Raw genomic sequence first — 18,932 nt, 5'->3', positions numbered from 1 at the left:
CTTGAATGAATCAGCCGTTTGAACAAATCCGCTGAGTCACATATTTTAGTTTAATGCGTTTAAATGATATTTTAATGAAGCCAAGTGTGTGTGTGTGTGCTCTTATTGTCTGATTTGAACAGCCTGACTGTGTAGTTTCTCTTTTAAGAATGAGCTCATGTGTCTCCTGATTTATGTGACGTGATGTTGGATTTCTCTCGTCGGGCTTCTGGGTCAAAGTTCACGGTGAAGGAGCCACTGATCTTTACAGTGACGGATCGAGTGTGTGACTGTCGCATTACTGAAGCCGTCTCGCACTGCAGTTCTGTCTCCAATGGCAACAAAAGGTCTCGTATGAGTCTCGTCTTCAAACTCTCAGAGGACAAGCAGACAAAAGAGGGAGTGAGTGTGTGTGTTTGTGGGAGTTTGTTTCATTAATGCCTCAGTCTGACCGGAGGATGTTCTCAGGTCTGTCACTGGGGTTTGAGGATGTTTGTAGTGGTCAAGTGGAGGATTGCTTGTGATGGACATTCATTTGTGGAAATACTGCTTTGCTCGTGTAAGCGTCGTGTAAGTTGTTTTGTAATCTTGAATCAGAATAACTTCCCCTCCCTCTCTTCTCTTCTCTGATGACTAGGGCGGAGCAACATGAGATCAGCCAATAGCAAACCACAACCATCCAATCAATTCCCCACTGACAAAACCAAGCCCCGCCCTACATTTGTTCTTGTTTGTGAAGCGGTTAACTCGTATATACAGCACAATAGAGAAGAAAAGACGTGCGCAACTTCCCTTTCATGCTGTTGTTGATGATGTAGTTACAGCAGGAACTCTAGCACTGCACGATAATAAACGAATAATTACAATTCATTTGCTCAAAAAGTGTAATCGCAAATTAAGAAAATGTCAACGTGTGCGCAAGGTTAATTTTTACCTGATATTTGTACGTTATGGAAACTGGTAAAACCTTACAAAGCTTCTCTCAAAAGTGAAAACTCTGACGTTTCTAATATTTTAATATCAAATATTTTTTCTTATAAAACAACATAATAAACGTTTAGACATCATTGAGAGAGAGAGGCTGCACATCGCGCATCATGTTTTCTTTATTTAGCAAAAAGCACAACATTTTGTTTTTATTCTGACTGTACACAAAAAAAATAGAAACTTAACAGATTATAATGATGTATAACACTTGCCTGAATGATAAAAAAACGACAGTTATTTGAGTCTCTTTGGCGAGTCGATCGCGCCGGCACGTCCGCTGACTCGAGGGGGTTAAACAACCACAGTTGTGAACAATATAGTCGAAATTCATGATATCGTAAATACTGACAAACTTTTTTTCGTTCTTTGCGATAACTTTCAACGAGTATTAATATGAAACGGTTCAAATTACTCACAGTTCGGTTTGTTTCACGGTTTTAGGGGCCGCGCTTTCAGTTCACAAAAAGACTACAGTCAAATAAAAATAATGTACTATTGTAATGTAATATTACGCAGCGCCTTAAAATAGTCCCCAGCGCTCTCTGTGTTAGCAGGTTGTCACGTTGGTTATGTCGAGGGAAGTTAGCCTATTTTCAGGCGCTGTGTAATATCATTGAGCCGCTGCACTCATGGGACGGCTCTAAGTTCCCTGATCATTACGCAGGAATGAGAGTATAGTTCCCGGCCTAGAAAATCACAACTTTTCATTTTTCATCAGTCTTAGTACACGATGTAACTATACACATCACAAAATGTTGCCGTTATTTTGTCACTTATTGAGCAGTAGGCTAGCTGGAGCCATTTACCTCCAGTCTTTGTGCTAAGCTAGGCTAGCGGTGGGTGCGTCAGACAGTTATGGCGTGTTCATTTAATTATTCATGAGTCTGCGTGTCCTTATCCTATGAGAAGACGCCTCGCTTAATTATTCATGAGTCTGCATGTCCTTATCCAATGAGAAGATGCCTTGCTTAATTATTCATGAGTCTGCGTGTCCTTATCCTATGAGAAGACGCCTCGCTTAATTATTCATGAGTCTGCATGTCCTTATCCTATGAGAAGACGCCTCGCTTAATTATTCATGAGTCTGCGTGTCCTTATCCAATGAGAAGATGCCTTGCTTAATTATTCATGAGTCTGCGTGTCCTTATCCAATGAGAAGATGCCTTGCTTAATTATTCATGAGTCTGCGTGTCCTTATCCAATGAGAAGATGCCTTGCTTAATTATTCATGAGTCTGCGTGTCCTTATCCAATGAGTAGATGCCTCTTAACACAGCAGCACACGTTGATTGACAGGCGCTTCAAAGAGTGAGATCGCATTCAGTAAGTGAGATAAGCATTAATGGATCAAAAACGCATTTCTGCGTTGCATGAGTTCTCTTCAGTAGATCCTGAGTCTTCGAAACAAACGCGATTCATCCACACTGTGAGTGTAAACGCTCTTTACGGCCCATTAACCCATCAAACGGCTCATAAAATGCTGTTGTCAGTCAGTCTCCCCTCCGCAGCTTAACCACGCCCACTTTTATAGCATTTTTCAAAACTGTGGTGAGAACTGACGGCTGCTGAAATGTGTTTTCATGACCCTTTAAGGGAGTTTGTCATTGTGCTGTTTTGTTGTTGTGTTTTTCATTAAGATAATAGGCTAATGTACCCGCCATTCAAGCAACCCGCAGCCGAATTGGCTCTAATTCTAAAGCGAAAGTAAAATGCACACAGCTGCACCGTCATTCATTCACAGCCGCACAGTGCGCGCACATGAGGGGAAATTCTCTCATCGTCACATCCCTAACGGGTAAAAAGGCTAATACATTTTGATTCTATTATTCTACACAATGTCAAATGAACGCAGCTTAACGCAAAATACAAACTCAGGCGTGCGCTTCTTCCATATAAGCTCGTGTAGTCGGGCACTTAGCCTAAGAAGAAGCAAATATATTTATTAAGTATAACGAGGTTGGGTTCCTATTCAACTGTCGGCTAAGCTATAAGATAAATGTAAAAAAACGAGTATTGCAGACTCCAGAAGGAGCAGAATCTCATCGAGCTCATGTTAAAATGCCCAACTTTACAGCAGAAGAACACATGTTTACAGTCTGGGACAAACTGTGCTTTTGGTCTATACGGCTAATTTTGAGGGGGGTGAATATTTTTATAACTCATTCGTTTACATTATATAAAGCCTTAAAGTTTTGCATATTTGCGTGGCCACTTTGAGTGACAGGTGGATTGCCGTTTGTCTGCTGTCTGTTAGTCATCACGTCATCTTAGCTCCGCCCACGTCCCGTCTCTTTGCCCATTTTCTGTTATTCGGGAGTGACGCGCAGCCAAAATGGCGACGGCCAGCTCGACCCGACTTTACGCTTCAAAACTGCTCTTCAGAATCCCATGGCTGACGTCACGGACACCACGCCCATATTTTTTACAGTCTATGGTGCAAAACCATGGGTGGAGAATCTGAATCATCTTAAATGATGATAATTTCCTGATTTAATAGCAGAAACGTTAAGTCAGAACTCATGCCTAGTCATTTTAATTCTTTGATTTGTGGCCTCAAAACCTTTTGAACTCCGCTTTTACGCAAGGTGTATTTAAGCGTTATATAATATCACTGCTGAACTCCATATCTCTGTGTGTGAGAAGTGTCAGGTCTGTACTGTACTGTACTGTATGCTCATTAGTGTGTGTGTGTGAGAGCTGTACAGGTTTGCCTCTCTATATTTGGCTCTTGTAAAGATAGCCGTGTGGCCTGTAACCCCTCCATATAAACTAGTTTGAGTCTTCAGCTCGTCTCTTGCCGCAGTCCTGATTCATTCACAAAAGCAGCCACTCGTCAAATGCACAAAGCCAAATAATGACGGTGTGCTGCAGTAACTGAAGGTGCAGTCGTCGTAGAGCATGGGTCACCAAGACCTGAACAAGCCACAGATGTGCTTTTACCAATTCTGAAGAGCCAAATTTAGTACCACATCAGTCATTCCTTATTATATTTTACTCTATATTAGTTTCCTTTCAAATAAAAGCTCTATGGTTTAATCAGATGTACAGATTATTCTACTCAATTGTTATTTTGCAGTACAATAGTAGTAGTATTGCCAGAGTAATATATTTATTACTGTCTTTTATAAATGTCATTTTTATTTGAATGATCATAAATATCCAATAATCTGTATTGGCTATTATTATCGGTATTATATCCTGTCAATCAAAAGGGGGCGGAAAAACATGTCAGACTGCAACTCGTGCGCCTGAAGATGTCTTTCGTTCTGAATTTAGGGCTGTCACGGTCTGTGTTTTCATTTCCTTTACACCAAACATTATTTGTTGTGCATCTCACATCCAATCCTCGCAAAGAAAAAAAAGATGCTTTCTTCAAATAGTTAAATGCCGTTTTTTCGCTCTTAAATGTGACGTGACGAATTGCTGTAGCGCCTGCAGTGCAAGTCTGGTTAAAAACATGAATGAACATCAGAAGGTATGTTGATACAGTACAGCTTACCGAAATTAATCATAACTCAATCGTGAAAAGACGCCAGCTTGTGAACAATAGCTACGTTTGGACACGTTTTGCTTCAATCTGAATGAATTCCTTCCGAATTGATTGAATTCGAACCAGTGTTAATTTTGATTTAGTTTCAGTCATATTTTAGTTGCCTGAATTGCCTGTTTTTAGTTTTAGTCGACTAAAATCTAATGAGTTTAGTCCAATTGTAATGCATTAATTGAGCATTTAAAGTCGGCATGAAATCAAATTTTACAATTCGTATTTTTATATTTAATATTGTAGTGTTTACTATAATTGATTTATCTGTGGACTTCATTCATTTTTTAAAAACACGAGTCAAAAAGAGAGAAATGTATGAGAAAATCTTTATGAAAAAAAATACTCAATATAATCGGACGATCAGCTTGTGGTGACGGCTCGCACTTAGGAATGCAGCGTGTGTGAACGCGCCCCCTTATAGGGAGAGCTGAGAAAAAAGTTTTACAGAAATAAAGCCTTAAAAGGAGTGAAATATACAGCATAAACCAGCGAAAAGTGAAGAAAAATGCTCCGTAACATATGTAGAAAAGATTTAGAGGGAAAAGTAAATGTATTTCAGTTGTGGAGGAAAAACTTGATCCATCTCTTAGTGCAAACTGGCATTCAAATCTGCCTCCATTTTGTTAGCAACGCCCAACTTCCAACGATCCATCAATTCCCGAAGGACGAAATCAAGCCCCGCCCTAATTTTTTTTTAAATTTCATAAGCCCTTTCACTCAGATATACGTCACAGTAAGGAGAAAAGGACGATCTCAACTTCCGTTTCACGCCGACTTTAAGCACTACATAACCGACGTTTACTGAATACACGTCAAAACTGACGTTTTTTACTATTCAAGCGCAAAAATACATGACAGAGCTCAATTCACTTTGTTTGTTTTTTAAAAACATATAATTTTATATTGTTGTATTTATTTATTGTATTTGTTTTAATTATCAGGTTAAGCTAAAGCTTCAAATAAGTTTAAGTTGTTTTTATTTCAGTTAACAATTATTTAATTTCAAGTAATGAATATGTTTTAATGGTTTTAGTGAACTATTATAACCTGATACTTTATTGAATATGTTAAATACTTTTCTTAGTCTTTCCACCTCCTGACTGATTTAAATGGGAATGAAGTTAAATACAGTTTATTGTGTAACCAAAAATGTGTATATAATGCGTGACTTTTAATTATAAACAAGCTGGAAATACTCTTATTTTGAAATGTCTGCGCCTTACTATTGCAGTTCAGATGAGGGAGATAAAATCTGCATTGTTACAACCGTCTAAGCCATATTGGGCAGGATGTGGAATAGTGAGTTTTGTCAGTAAAAAAGAGGGCTTTTGTCCGATTAATCTGAAAAAATAATCGGCCAACTAATCGATTATCAAAATAATCGTTAGTTGCAGCCCTAGTTCCCTGTAGGGCTGCACGATTCTTGCTAAAATGTGAATCACGATTTTTCTCCATGGGAATTGAGATCACGATTCTCTTACACGATTCTCATTTTTTCTTATACTTAAAAAAAAATGAATAAATTTTAAATAAAAGTAATTAGTTACAATTAAATTCAAATGTAGAAACAACAAATGTAGACAGACTAGGTGTAAATCTACGCTTATTACTGTTTATTTCTATTTTTATGATTATTTAATATCTTGCCTTGTGGAGAGAGGGTTTTTGGTGTCTTATTTCGTTGTTTCTTTTTGTTTTTGTAAATGTTTTTTTTTTTTAAATGTTATAAGAAAACGCTTAAGTGGCTTAATGTACTAAGACAGTGTTATTAAGAGACCAAACTCAGGAAACATAACAAAAATACTGTTCGATAGAACTGAATGTGCTTGGTTTGTTACCACAGTTATCTGCGTGCTTCCTCAGCGATGAACTTCCACATTTGCGGCTATTTTTTTCTTCAACTCCTCAGGATCAATCTCTTCAGCGCGCGGTTGTGATTCTCCTGGGAGGACGAATTTTCTTGTGGTGCCCGACGCGCAGTGCGTGATGCGCGTAATGGAGCGGCGGCATGCACTGTACATGCATATATTTTTTATATTCGTTTGCACGTGACTGTTTAAAACCCGTTCAAACTCCCTTGTCCGACCCGACACAGTTGTGATGTTTTTACCCGTTTCAGCAATATTCACAGGTACCCGCTCTGCATGGCACTTTAAAAACCGGATAGTTTATTTATAGTGCGATTACGGATATTTCACGTCATGTTCGAATGCATATTCGAATATCGAATAAAAAGTGACAGCCCTAATGGTTTTTGTTATATCTTTGTGCCGCTGGGAACTTGGAGGGTATGGCGATGCTCCGTACAACGTCTGAGTTATGGAAGTTTGCGTGGTCTGGTATTTTGTGGTGTGGCTCCCTTGTCTCTCATGGCTAACTCATACTGTATTTTGTGGTGACGTTTGAGGTGATTGTATAGATTAGTAGTGTTACCTTGCGGTGCTGCGACGATGCAAAAGCACTGTTTGCAAACAACTCTTTGCGCATCGTCTTCAGGTTTCAACCCTAAAAAGCTCCACACGGTGGAATGTGCGCCTTTTTTCTGTACCAATGTTGTTGTTACATCCTAACTCTCACTGTCGCCACCGGGATTTTCCACACTGGGGTTCATTTTTACCACTTACCGCTACAAATCTGACTCCGTTTAGGTCTGCCTTGTTACACGTCAGTAAGTGTTTTGTTATTGTGTGAGTGTGACAAGCTCTGGTGTGACCAATAACGCGTGAACGCAGCATGATCTGAGGGAAATACGCGGAAGTGAATCGCCAACATTAAGAAAGATCGCATTTATGTATGAATCGAGATCGTGATTTTTTTCCGATTAATCGTGCAGCCCTAGTTCCCTGTATAGTTTACTGCATTAGTTGGGAGAATTGTTTCCTTCCTTAAGAAATTCAATTTATCGATATCGGCAGATATCCTTCGGAATAATCGGTATTGCCGGAGAAATTTTGTATCAGTGCATCTCTAAGATGTCGTCATACTCAATTCTAGTCAGAATATGAGTCTGATACTGCTCCATTTGGGCTGTGATTATGGGGTGTTTCAACCGAACCAGGGAAGACCTCAATTTGATGAATTGGACCTGAATTTAAGTGCAAAAAGTGTCCAATATAAGAGATCGGAAGAAGCAATGTAAATAACAGACATTCACAGACGGAGTACTCACCAACACGATCATCATTTCTGAGAGAAATAGTAAATAGTAAAGGTGAATGTATATACGAACAAGTTCTCCGTTTAGGATTAGAACGAATTCAACCCAAGCGCTCTTTGGTTTCTTTACTGTTTATCATCCGTCCTTCATCGTATAAAGCCCGTCCTGACAATTTGATTGGTCCGAACAGCTCCTGTTCTTCCGCAAATGTTGTGGGCGGGGCTAAATTCGGCTGGCATCCTGGCTATCTCTTATAATAATAATTAGCCAAATTGTCATAGCAAACCTCAAGCTCTTTTCTTTTTTAAATGTTATTTACATTTCTGGAAAAATCGCAAATACATTTTGTTCAATTTAGTACCAATCTTTTACAAAACTTGTAATGGCAAAGAGTGTGATTTTTTTATTTTTTTTTTCTTCTGCAATTCCAAGGGTTTTTAAGTCAAGAGGCCTGTTTTAAGGGACTTCTGATGCGAGTTTGCCTTCGAGCAGGAGTGTGTGTTTGTCTCCTGAGAGACCCTGCGGTGAAGACGTGTCTCGTGCTGCAGTGTTTGAAGATGCGCAGCTGTTATTTTTATTCTGTACTGCGGTTTTCAGGTCTGGATCTCCTGTGTTAAAGGTGAAGCGTGTCATTACTGCGCCGCTGTCATCAGAACTGCAACAGTAATGACAGGTTCCAATCCGGCGTCCCGAACACTCTTCCCATCAGCCGTTCGTCGGATAATCCCACACCCCAAACTCAGCATGTTGGAAGAGCAGTGTAGGGTTGACACGAGAAATCACACACTTGTCCGCTGAATCAGTGTGACTCGGTGTGTATGTACTCGCCTCAAGACCGTGAACTTTTGACGCATGTGTTAATCATTTACAACCAGAACACTTATAGCTGAAGCCATCATTAAAGGATTAGTTCACTTTAAAATGAACATTTCCTGATAATTTACTCACCTCCATCCAAGATGTTCATGTCTTTCTTTCTTCTTTTGAGTAAAATATTCCAGGATTTTTCTCCACATGGACGTCAATGGGAACCAACGGTTGAAGGTCCAAATCAATGCAGTTTCACAGGAAGGGCTTCAGAGGCTCTGCACGATCCCAGACGAGGAATAGGGTCTGATCTAGACAAACAATCGCTCATTTTCAAGAAGAAATAAACATTTATATTAGTGCTGGGCATCGATTTAAAAAAAACATCGATTTTTTTCTGTAATTAATCGCGATTAATCGCAAGTTTTTAATATTTTACGTTTTTTATATTTTACTATTGTAATTTCAGTTACTCTCCAAATTAATGTATAAACAATTTAAAGACAGCATATTTTAAATATGTGTTGTATTGTCATATTTTTATGAATGAAGGCCAGTATCACTGATACTAAAGTGTCTATGAAACATTAATGACGTTACATTACAGTATAACTGAAAGCTCCCAATTTCAACATTTATTAGGCTTTAAAAAAAAAAAACTTTTAATTTAAGTGAACTTAAAACAATCTTTACATAAACCCAAAATAATAAATGTTATATTTACCCATGGCCTTCCCTGTTAGACATATACAGAAATGTAATAGTTATCTTTCTTAACTGCATAAATAATACATTAAATATAGATGAATCATCATTAAAGCTACAATTTTCTCTGTTCCTGTTGTTCTTTGATGAACATTAATGACAGGCATCATCAGTGCTACTGTCACTTTTAGAACAGCCGCGGATCTCATCTCATTTCCTCACAACTCTTTAAGTTCATTTAAGACGTTATTTAACTAATTTAAGACTCCTAATATGAGTACTCAAAATCCTGTGTTATTGTTTGTTCAAGAGCAAAAGAGAACTCGATGTGAGCAGGAAACTGACGCGAGTATCTATGCTACTACTACTACACTGACACACACACACACACACAGGACATTGGCATACCACGCGTTCTCTTGTGTCTTGTCACGCTTGGAAGCATTTACATGAATAAGAGCGTGATGATCATGTAACGCTAAGCAAAAATGGATATAAAAACGGACGCTGCGTTATTTGCGTTAAATATTTTTAATGCGTTAAGCTGAAAAAATTAATCGCCCGCGTTAATGCGTTAATTTGCCCAGCCCTAATTTATATGCTTCTTAACCTAAATTGCTCATCTTGCGCTGCTCTGCGACGGCCACGGATTACGCAATCACGTCAGAAAGGTCACGCTAGACGTAGGCGGAAGTACCGCCACAAGCAAACATGCGAGGACTAATACAAACGCCCTCAACCAAAATAAAACTCCATCTCCAACTTCAAAATCGTCTGACATCATTGTTTTACCTTTTTTTGCTAAAGGATGTTTGTATTAGTCTTCGCACGAGCGCTTTGTAAACACAGGGGGCGGTACTTCTGCCTATGTCTAGCGTGACCTTTCCGACATGATTACGCAATCACTGGTGCAAGATGAGCAATTTGGGTAAAAAAGTATATAAATGTTTTTTTTTAAATGGCAGATGGTTTGGCTAGATAAGACCCAAGCTGCGTTAGAAACCGAATACTTCTCTACTATATAGTATGCGAAAAACAGTCAACGAAAAGTACCTGGGTGACCTACTATTTCCGGCAAGTGCGCATACGATGGACACTTTACCATCCCATGAGGCGACAGGAGACAATTTATGAATGGAGGTGATGGGAAGCAACTGACGCTGGTAGGTCACATGATCATGACAACATGGCGGATGTTGTACGTCCAGATTACATTCATACTACATTCATTCATACTCTATTGAACGTACTTTTTTAACGGTCGCGAAGCTCGTTCAAATTCAAATGTAGTACCTACTCGCATAGTACGCGATTTCGGACGCAACCCCTATTCCTCGTCTGGGATCGTGCAGAGCCTCTGAAGCCCTTCCTTTGAAACTGCATTGATTTGGACCTTCAACCGTTGGTTCCCATTGACATCCATTATGTAGAGAAAAATCCTGGAATGTTTTCCTCAAAAAACTAAATCTCTTTTCGACTGAAGAAAGAAAGACATGAATATATTGGATGAGATGGGGGTGAGTAAAATATCAGGACATTTTCATTTTAAAGTGAACTAATTCTTTAAAGACTGGATAATAGCTTGATTTTGAAGTAGAGTTGCACGATTAATCGTTAAAAGATCGCGATTTCAATTCCAACACCCATGCAATCTTATTTCTAAATGACAATGACTCCACTGTATATTACCAGAATCATTCAGCTCTATTTTGAAGTGTCTCTCTCTCTCTGTCTCCCTCTCACTCTCTCTCTCATTCTCTCTCATATCCAGGTTTTGTCAGTAGGTGCTGCGTCTCCATGCAGATGCTCCGGGTGAAATGAATAAGGCACCTCAGCCTCTGTCAGGACCCCCCTCCGCCCCTCCCCACCCCTCCGCCCCTCTTCCTGCACCCTCACCGGGCCTGTCCCAGGTAAAACACATCACTCTTTATATATATTGTGCTCTTTCCCAGGGGTTTTTTAGACTGGAGTCCAGGGACCACAAGGGAATGTTTAAAGTAGGCCTGTAAATAATAATACACACTTTGCTTGTAAATGTCTCCTTGTATGTAAAAACACCTCCATTTTCATTGCACCCGTAAAGTTTTAATGCTCTCCTAAATATTTCCGCTTTGGCGCACCTTGGGGGGGGAAGTAAGCGTTGAGTCCTGCTCACGATTAATTGTTTGGTGTGTGTGTGTCTCTTTAGCCCAGTTATCCTGGTCCTCCCCCGGTTGTGTTCGGCACCCCTCCGCCACAGATGAACCCGGCAGCCCAACCCCGACAGGTACGGCACTCCCCACTTGCTTTGGGCTACTGGGTTCTTGTTTCAGGAAGTCTTTTATCCATAACCCATCGGCATTTCAGTAGGAAGGCTTAGTCGTGAAGAGGCTTAGTCGAGAAGAGGCTTAGTCGTGAAGAGGCTTGGTCGAGAAGAGGCTTAGTCGAGAAGAGGCTTAGTCGAGAAGAGGCTTAGTCGAGAAGAGGCTTAGTCGAGAAGAGGCTTAGTCGAGAAGAGGCTTAGTCGTGAAGAGGCTTAGTCGTGAAGAGGCTTAGTCGAGAAGAGGCTTAGTCGTGAAGAGGCTTAGTCGTGAAGAGGCTTAGTCGTGAAGAGGCTTAGTCGTGAAGAGGCTTAATCGTGAAGAGGCTTGTTCGTGAAGAGGCTTAGTCGAGATGAGGCTTGGTCGTGAAGAGGCTTAGTCGAGAAGAGGCTTAGTCGAGAAGAGGCTTAGTCGTGAAGAGGCTTAGTCGTGAAGAGGCTTAGTCGTGAAGAGGCTTGTTCGTGAAGAGGCTTGGTCGAGAAGAGGTTTGGTCGTGAAGAGGCTTAGTCGAGAAGAGGCTTGGTCGTGAAGAGGCTTGGTCGAGAAGAGGCTTGGTCGAGAAGAGGCTTAGTCGAGAAGAGGCTTGGTCGTGAAGAGGCTTGGTCGTGAAGAGGCTTGGCCGTGAAGAGGCTTAGTCGAGAAGAGGCTTAGTCGAGAAGAGGCTTAGTCGAGAAGAGGCTTAGTCGTGAAGAGGATTAGTCGTGAAGAGGCTTGGTCGTGAAGAGGCTTAGTCAAGAGGAGGCTTAGTCGAGAAGAGGCTTGGCCGTGAAGAGGCTTGGCCGTGAAGAGGTTTAGTCGTGAAGAGGCTTGGTCGAGAAGAGGCTTAGTCGAGAAGAGGCTTGGTCGTGAAGAGGCTTGGTCGTGAAGAGGCTTGGCCGTGAAGAGGCTTGGCCGTGAAGAGGCTTGGTCGTGAAGAGGCTTGGTCGAGAAGAGGCTTAGTCGTGAAGAGGCTTATTCGTGAGGAGGCTTGTTCGAGAAGAGGCTTGTTCGAGAAGAGGCTTAGTCGTGAAGAGGCTTGTTCAAGAGGAGGCTTAGTCGTGAAGAGGCTTGTTCGAGAAGAGGCTTAGTCGTGAAGAGGCTTAGTCGTGAAGAGGCTTGTTCGTGAAGAGGCTTGGTCGAGAAGAGGTTTGGTCGTGAAGAGGCTTAGTCGAGAAGAGGCTTAGTCGTGAAGAGGCTTAGTCGTGAAGAGGCTTAGTCGTGAAGAGGCTTAGTCGTGAAGAGGCTTAGTCGTGAAGAGGCTTGGCCGTGAAGAGGCTTAGTCGAGAAGAGGCTTAGTCGTGAAGAGGCTTGGTCGTGAAGAGGCTTGGTCGTGAAGAGGCTTGGCCGTGAAGAGGCTTGGCCGTGAAGAGGCTTGGTCGAGAAGAGGCTTGGTCGAGAAGAGGCTTAGTCGTGAAGAGGCTTATTCGTGAGGAGGCTTGTTCGAGAAGAGGCTTGTTCGAGAAGAGGCTTAGTCGTGAAGAGGCTTGTTCAAGAGGAGGCTTAGTCGTGAAGAGGCTTGTTCGAGAAGAGGCTTAGTCGTGAAGAGGCTTAGTCGTGAAGAGGCTTGTTCGTGAAGAGGCTTGGTCGAGAAGAGGTTTGGTCGTGAAGAGGCTTAGTCGAGAAGAGGCTTAGTCGAGAAGAGGCTTAGTCGTGAAGAGGCTTAGTCGTGAAGAGGCTTAGTCGTGAAGAGGCTTAGTCGTGAAGAGGCTTGGTCGTGAAGAGGCTTAGTCGTGAAGAGGCTTGGCCGTGAAGAGGCTTAGTCGTGAAGAGGCTTGGTCGTGAAGAGGCTTGGTCGAGAAGAGGCTTGGTCGTGAAGAGGCTTGGTCGTGAAGAGGCTTGTTCGAGAAGAGGCTTGGTCGTGAAGAGGCTTGGTCGAGAAGAGGCTAAGTCGAGAAGAGGCTTGGTCGTGAAGAGGCTTGGTCGTGAAGAGGCTTGGCCGTGAAGAGGCTTAGTCGAGAAGAGGCTTAGTCGAGAAGAGGCTTAGTCGAGAAGAGGCTTAGTCGTGAAGAGGATTAGTCGTGAAGAGGCTTGGTCGTGAAGAGGCTTAGTCAAGAGGAGGCTTAGTCGAGAAGAGGCTTGGCCGTGAAGAGGCTTGGCCGTGAAGAGGTTTAGTCGTGAAGAGGCTTGGTCGAGAAGAGGCTTAGTCGAGAAGAGGCTTAGTCGTGAAGAGGCTTGGTCGTGAAGAGGCTTGGTCGTGAAGAGGCTTGGTCGTGAAGAGGCTTGGTCGTGAAGAGGCTTGGCCGTGAAGAGGCTTGGCCGTGAAGAGGCTTGGTCGTGAAGAGGCTTGGTCGTGAAGAGGCTTGGTCGAGAAGAGACTTAGTCGTGAAGAGGCTTATTCGTGAGGAGGCTTATTCGTGAGGAGGCTTGTTCGAGAAGAGGCTTGTTCGAGAAGAGGCTTAGTCGTGAAGAGGCTTGTTCAAGAGGAGGCTTAGTCGTGAAGAGGCTTGTTCGAGAAGAGGCTTAGTCGTGAAGAGGCTTAGTCGTGAAGAGGCTTGTTCGAGAAGAGGCTTAGTCGTGAAGAGGCTTGTTCGAGAGGAGGCTTAGTCGTGAAGAGGCTTAGTCGTGAGGAGGCTTAGTCGTGAAGAGGCTTGTTCGAGAAGAGGTTTGGTCGTGAAGAGGCTTAGTCGTGAAGAGGCTTGTTCAAGAGGAGGCTTAGTCGTGAAGAGGCTTGGCCGTGAAGAGGCTTGTTCGAGAAGAGGCTTAGTCGTGAAGAGGCTTGTTCGAGAAGAGGCTTAGTCGTGAAGAGGCTTGTTCAAGAGGAGGCTTAGTCGTGAAGAGGCTTGGCCGTGAAGAGGCTTGTTCGAGAAGAGGCTTAGTCGTGAAGAGGCTTGTTCGAGAAGAGGCTTAGTCGTGAAGAGGCTTGTTCGAGAGGAGGCTTAGTCGTGAAGAGGCTTGGCCGTGAAGAGGCTTAGTCGTGAAGAGGCTTAGTCGTGAAGAGGCTTAGTCGTGAAGAGGCTTAGTCGTGAAGAGGCTTAGTCGTTTAATTATTTACAATATTTTTTACAATATCAGCACTGCTACTGTCTTTTATAAATGAATCAAACTTAAAGTCAACAAGTCATAAGACAACAAGAGCTCGCAAAATTAATCTCTCATTTAGACCTTGCATTGGTGAATCTTGCTTCAGTATTGTGGATCTTGGAGATTGCTCAACGGAGGATCCCTACAGAAACCTTTTAAGATTCATGGGAGTTTTGTCTAAATCATAGTCGTTGAATAACTAGCCTGACATGTTAGCAGCGAGTTAATACCACACAAACATGTGCGGTTGAGGTAGCCCTGCATCCTCCTGACCTCTCATTGTGTGTGAGACTCGTGCGACTGAGGTGCTTCTGGGAAAATGCCATCTCTTCTCTGCTTTTGTGGCTGGTGTTGCTTCAGTTTCTTGACCTTTGACTTGTATGTGTGGCTTTCTCTTTCTAGTTTGCCTCAGGTCCTAGAGCTTTACCGCAACAGGTACTAACACATACACACACACACACACACACACACACACACACACACACACACACACACACACACACACACATTAAACAAGACCTGAAACATCAGTGTCACATGGAATGAATTCTCCATGGGTATTATAGCATTTATTTAAATTTAAATTAGTTAAATTTTTGTTTTCATTTTTATTTGACTGTTTAAGTCTTACCATTTATTAATGTTTTGAATTGGTTTTAATGTTTATATTTTTTTAATTTTAGTGTAAATTAGTAATTTTGTTGCATATTTGTCATTTTTAGTTTTTTTAATAATTTTTTTTAGGTTTTAGTGTTCATTCATATTTTGAATTAGTTATAACTTTAATATTTTCTGTTTTCATTATAGTTTAAGTTTTAGTAATTATGTTTGTAATTAAAATTGTAATTTATTAGATTTTATTAGAGTATTTTCTTTTAGGTTTTAGTGTTTATTAAAATTGAATTTTATATTTTCTGTTTTCATTTTAATAGGTTTAGTTTGTGTATTTGTTTTTGTTATATTTTTTAATGTGACTATTTTTATTCATATTTAAAATGTTATTCATTATTAATATTTTGAATGAACTTTTTTATATTTTTTAATGTAAGTTTTAGTATTTTTGTGTTTTTGTCATTTATTATGTTTTAGTAATTGTTAATATTTTGAATTGGTTTTCATTTTTATATTTTCTCATTTGAATTTGAATTGAATTTTAAGTAATTTAGTCATTTGTTGTGTAATTTTTGTCAGTTTTATTACTTTTAGGGTTTTTAAATGTCTGTGGTTTTAATCATATTTATTTACATTATATTACCTCAACAATTTTGCTTAGCAAGTTAGTTAAACTCCTGACATGTTTCTATCGAGCTACCTGATTAATAACACATCTGATTTAATGAAGGGAACTCTATCAGCCTTTGGAGAGGGTTTATTACCAGGACAGGAACTGTGTTTTTGCTGCTTGTATGTGCTTGTTTAGAGTATGTCTCTGGCCCTCGTATCATCTCAACAGTGCTAAAGTGCTTAGTTTGTTTGCATGCTGTTCCTTTAACTCTCTGTGCTGTGGGTAACACACTCTCTTCATCTCTCTCTCTCTCTCTCGCTCTTCTGCTGTGTGTGTGTGTGTGTGTGTGTGCGTGTGTGTGGTGCTGCTGAAGGGAGGATTCAGGTCACTGCAGGTAATGCTTACATATTTTTCTTCCCCTTTGCTAAAATCTTTCTTTAAAGTCAAAGTTTAAAACCAATTTTACTTTCGTAATATGACATTTCCAAATTAAACCGCATATTGAAAAAAGGACAGTCGTTCGGCTTTTAGGATATCTACTGCGGCACATGCTTATTTTTTTAACAGTGTCCTAATTTGAATTGTGTTTAGTAGTGTAAATGTGTGACTGGTAAATTTTGATTTAGAAATGACGCCAACATCAAACACTGGATCTGCTGATGTCATCAGTGTTTATTTCTTAAATAGTCAATCTTGTTGTTTTCTCATTTCAGCCGTACTATACCGGTCGGCCCACCTTACCCGCCAATTCTGGGCGTGTTCAGCCAAGCTCCGCCCCTCGGCCCATCCCTCCCCAGCACGGAGCCCGCCCCCCACATGTGTTCCAGCCCGGCCCCTCCCAGATGATGATGATTCCCCAGCAGCCAATCAGCTTCCCGAATTCACAAGGCACGGCTTACTATATACCTGGCCAGGTAAATCACACGTAGATCCATAATGTAGTAGGGATGGGCAACAGTGGTCGAGTAATCGAGTACTCGAACGTTTAGATGAGTCAGTTTAGTTAGTCAAGATGTTTATTTGGTGTATAACAGCCCAAATTGGCTTTTGGCCAATGAAAACAAGTCCGCAATCTGAAATCAACAGGAAATTGAATTGGGTTGAACTTGTGTGAAATTAAAGGCAACAACTGCATATTCTGCAATCCAAACAAAGATGTTACTTAAATCAGCATTTGTTTTTAATTTCAGTGTAAAGAAAAAAAGTCTTTGCCAGTCAAATTAAATAATAAAACCAAAGTATGTAATTGTTCAAATAATGTTTAGTGCAACGAAAAAAACTAAGATGCTACAGCAGGTGCTTTTTAAATGAAATTAAGTCAATGTAATTTTAAGGTAAAATAAAAGGTAACCCTTTTTGAACAATGGTCATTAGTTAACATTAGTTAATGTATTAACTAACATGAACTAACTATGAGCAGTACTTTTGTTAATGTATTTGTTCATCTTTGTTAACGTTAGATAATATAAATCCAGCTGTTCATGGTTGGTTCATGTTAGTTCACAGTGCATTAACTAATGTTAACAAGATTTTAATAATGCAGTTATCTCTCATTAGTAAATGTTGAAATTAACATTAACAAAGATTAATAAACGCTTTATAAGTGCAGTTCATTATTAGTTAATGTTAACTAATGTAGTGAACTAATGTTAAATAATGACCATTATTCTAAAGTGTTACCAAATAAAGATGATCATCCTATAGGCTACAGAACTGATAGTATTTCATTTCTAAAGTGCAGCATGTTCTTCTTTACAAAAAGTAGTATTTCGGCTTTGTCACAAGTTAGTCTGTTTCGTTCTCATCCGATCCAACACGTGAGAAGCTGAGCTGAACAAACGCTCACTATCTGCACTTGTGCAGGGCGCGGAGAGGAAAGCTCGCGCAACTTCAGCTCGCGCAGGAAAGCGGCTCTTCCTTCCCCGTCTCTTCCCTCAGTTCTACAGTTTTCATTTGTAACACACGAGAGACATGTTCGCGAATGATTGCAATATAGGCGTATGTGCTTGGGCTGGGCGATATGGCTGAAAACTGTATCACGATATAAGTGTTTCATATCGGTCGATATTGATAATTATTGATATTTGTATGACCTATTTAATATAAGGACCAGGAGAAAAAATTTACATTTAAACATTTTTATTTTAAACTTAACCTTCCTCTGATTATAATCCCTTCAGTTATAAAGGCAGAAATGGCAACAAAACACTCAAATAATTTAAATATAAACACAAGTCTAAAATCACAATGAACACTTAACAATTATCTCTTAACATTGAGGTGCAGTGCTTCTGTAATTTCTTTGTAAATGTTACCGTTTAGATGCTTTGTGGATTAAAGTAGGGAATAGTGATTGAGGGTTTAGGGGGCGATTTCGGATTCAGCCAAAGTCAAGAATAGCACAACGGCGAGCGCGACGACACATCCCTAAACGAACGAGGCTTGCGCTGCGGAGCCATATCACGAGTTAAACAAACCTGGTAAAACAAGTGTGTGATATTACCAGTCTTGGAAGGGACGACAGTATTGCATAATTTGCAGACGACATTGGTCTGACTACGGTCAGACTTATAAAATCCAAAAAACTTCCATACCAGCTAGCTGACTTGTTTTCCTGTTTTATCAACAATTTCCTCGCTCGCTGCGGCGCTTATTTTCCATTCTTCACTCCACGCCGGTTCTGTTTACTGAATAATTAATCCAACACAAGACGGCGCAACCAAATAGGATACAGTTACACAATTGGCTGTTAGCCTCTCACTCCCTATGTTGCTTGGTTACCACAGAGCGAGTACCTTTGTTTATGCAACCAAACTTGCTTCGCAACCTCTGGTTTCTTCCGACGAAGAAAAAAAAAAGATCAAACGTTTTATCGAATGCATTTTTTATTGATATCGATTACGTGTCTGTCGCGATACCACACCTGCAAACTTGTCGCTTTTCGGCGACAATCGCCGTTTTCTTGGTCAATTGGGTCATTTACGTGAATCGCGTAGAACCGGAGAGTTTTTTTGGGGGGGGTAGGTTCAGTGCAAGCGTGTAACGTTACCGAACGGTTTCCGTGTGCAATCTTTAACAGTTAACAGTCGGCTTGTTTGAAGCGCAGAACACATTTCAATCCGAGTTCCCACACGAACATATTAAGTATTCAGTCCATTTTATCACGAGATTCAAACGATAAATGCCGTTTTGACGCTCTATGTGGCGTGACTGATCACTTCATGATCAC

At 40.7% G+C, this 18,932-nt stretch overlaps 1 protein-coding gene across 5 annotated transcripts in view; it reads left to right on the top strand.

Annotated features, from left to right (window-relative positions):
- Positions 1-18,932, top strand: part of eif4g1b (eukaryotic translation initiation factor 4 gamma, 1b) — a 67,876-nt gene that overhangs the window by 4,457 nt on the left and 44,487 nt on the right. For 2 of the 5 annotated variants that reach the window (XM_079824316.1, XM_079824315.1), the window contains exons 2-6: positions 10,950-11,088; positions 11,367-11,444; positions 14,881-14,913; positions 16,077-16,097; positions 16,417-16,617. In XM_079824316.1, the coding sequence (XP_079680442.1) occupies positions 10,996-11,088; positions 11,367-11,444; positions 14,881-14,913; positions 16,077-16,097; positions 16,417-16,617 (426 nt within the window). In that variant the 5' untranslated portion in view covers positions 10,950-10,995. The remainder of the gene's footprint in view (positions 1-10,949; positions 11,089-11,366; positions 11,445-14,880; positions 14,914-16,076; positions 16,098-16,416; positions 16,618-18,932) is intronic. The other 3 variants (XM_079824319.1, XM_079824318.1, XM_079824317.1) reach the window with 2 other exon arrangements.

This window comes from Gobio gobio (assembly GCF_949357685.1).
Source record: "Gobio gobio genome assembly, chromosome: 8".
Classification (NCBI taxonomy): domain Eukaryota; kingdom Metazoa; phylum Chordata; class Actinopteri; order Cypriniformes; family Gobionidae; genus Gobio; species Gobio gobio.
Note: the sequence above shows the minus strand (reverse complement) of the source record. Positions and strands in the feature narration are given on the sequence as shown.